This window comes from Propithecus coquereli, unplaced genomic scaffold (genome assembly GCF_000956105.1).
Source record: "Propithecus coquereli isolate 6110/MARCELLA unplaced genomic scaffold, Pcoq_1.0 Scaffold9, whole genome shotgun sequence".
In the NCBI taxonomy this organism is placed as follows: domain Eukaryota; kingdom Metazoa; phylum Chordata; class Mammalia; order Primates; family Indriidae; genus Propithecus; species Propithecus coquereli.
The window spans coordinates 17,476,700-17,478,753 of NW_012155284.1; the positions used below are offsets into that span (position 1 = coordinate 17,476,700).

Consider the following 2,054-nt stretch of genomic DNA (forward strand, 5'->3'; position numbering starts at 1 on the left):
AAATAAGCCCTTATCTCTCGGGAGAAATTAACCCCTTATTTTCCCAGTGCAATTGGGAACAGAAAAATCCATCCAAAGGAACCATTTGGTAACTGTTCTGAGATACATCATTTCAAAAATGAACATATGGAGTTTAACAGTACCTTTCAAGGACAGCAGAGTTCGTTCTAGTGCACTTAGAACTGTAGCTTCATTGCCAGAAGAAACTTGTTGCAGGAATGTGTCTGTATGGTGATTCCACAAAGAGCAGGCAAAAGTATAAATTCCAGAAGCTAACTGCAAAGAAACAGCAACTAGTATGTTCACCATATATTATAGATTTAGATAATAAAGTAGAACTATAAAGCAATACATTTTGGTTTTACAATTACGCAATATTTTCAGTGAGATGTGAAATAGTCAAAGACTATTATGGCAATGTTTCAAACTTTTTAGCCACAACTCACTATAATAAGCATAGCGTACACTGGCTGCCACTCTAAACACACATACACTCGTGCACAAACCCCTAAAATATTGGTTTCTCGAAACACTACTTAGTCAAATGCTTGCACTGCAGTCTGATATACTCTATTTTTACTCTTTTTCCTCCCACTAATAAGCTGCAACCTCAATTTAAAAAAACAATGATTTATGGACCATCATTGAGAATGTCTGATAAATTAATATACTGAGATATACAAAGGAGTCAAAATTTCTGTATTCGGCCACTTCTATATATACGGTTTTTGGGTATTTAAAGCCAGGAACATACAAACCACATGGCTTCTCGGGCTGCTTTCCTAATGTGTACTGGTACTTAAAAACTTGACTCACACTGAGAATGCACTTAACCTCTGCTCCCAGTTTGAGGGAGTTTGTTCCAGTGGTATCTGTAGTTTTTTCCAGAAAGTCTCAGCGCAATCTAGCTGAGCCTACATGGCCATTTACTTTAAATTAAAAGTAGATGAATGTATATATGACTAGTTACCTTTAGCACACTTCAGAATACTTTTTCCTATTCAAGATATAAATATACCATTTTGACTAAACACTGTACTTTTTTATAGGTTTGGCCTCAGAAACTAGTCAGAGACGTAATCCTATTAACACAATAATGTTTCTACAGAAAAATCAAATTTCATTTCCATTATTTCAATTCATTATTTTTAATGGGCCTGTGTTATGCTTATAGGTATAGGAATACAACTTCACCATATTCCCTTGGCAACTTTGCACATATCTACATAGAACACACTGGAAAAGGTTTGAACCTTAGCTAAGGTGAGTCTTGGCAAAAACATCTTTCAATTTTCTCAGATCACAAGAGGATGGAAAGCTTGTAAGAAACTGCTACAAGACCATCTCCTACATGGCTATTTCCTCTGTTTAGGCTGCTATAAGACAGTTTCTCATCACCTCTCAGGTCCTAAAGAAGTATAAGGCTTTCTACCTTACTCCCCTTAAAACACAGATGCAGAATATAAAACTACTTAGCCACAGTCTATAATTGGCTTCCCAGCAATGAAGCAGCCCACAAATCCCACTGGAATCATCCATTCCCTATTGTTTTGGTGTCATTCTTTTCAGCATGTGAGACAAGTGGACCACAGGAAGCTGGTACCTTTGGCTAACTTCCTTTCTCTACCCAAATTAAGTAATAAACTATCTGAATCTAAAAGTGACTCACTGTATCTTTACCAACTAAATCAGTCAGGGCTAGGCCTTGGCCCTCCCTTGTTTTGTGCACATACTGGACAACAGGTACAGTGACTACTTTTTAAGCCACTTTAGCATATTCTTGAGTACACATGCAATATTTCAAAGAGTAAAATCAAATTATTTAATCCTAATGTTTCATTATAGCCAAAATATTTTAGCGATCATTCTCCCAAATCAACATAGGATTGTAGCACAAGTAGCAGTATCATAAAAAGTAAGAGTCGAAAAGTGGCATCTTCCCATGAAGTAATGCTATCAGAGAATCAAAAACATTCAATCTAATCAGAAGGAAAATAATTTAAATAAGGAAAAACAAAAAAGGTTTACTTCAAGAAGCTTGTAAGCTTTACTTA

The 2,054-nt window shown here is 35.9% G+C and overlaps 1 protein-coding gene across 1 annotated transcript in view; it reads right to left on the reverse strand.

Annotated features, from left to right (window-relative positions):
• Nucleotides 1–2,054, reverse strand: part of IPO11 (importin 11) — a 227,213-nt gene that overhangs the window by 202,552 nt on the left and 22,607 nt on the right. Inside the window, exon 6 of the mRNA XM_012664506.1 lies at nt 144–276. Coding sequence (XP_012519960.1) covers nt 144–276 — 133 coding nt within the window. The remainder of the gene's footprint in view (nt 1–143; nt 277–2,054) is intronic.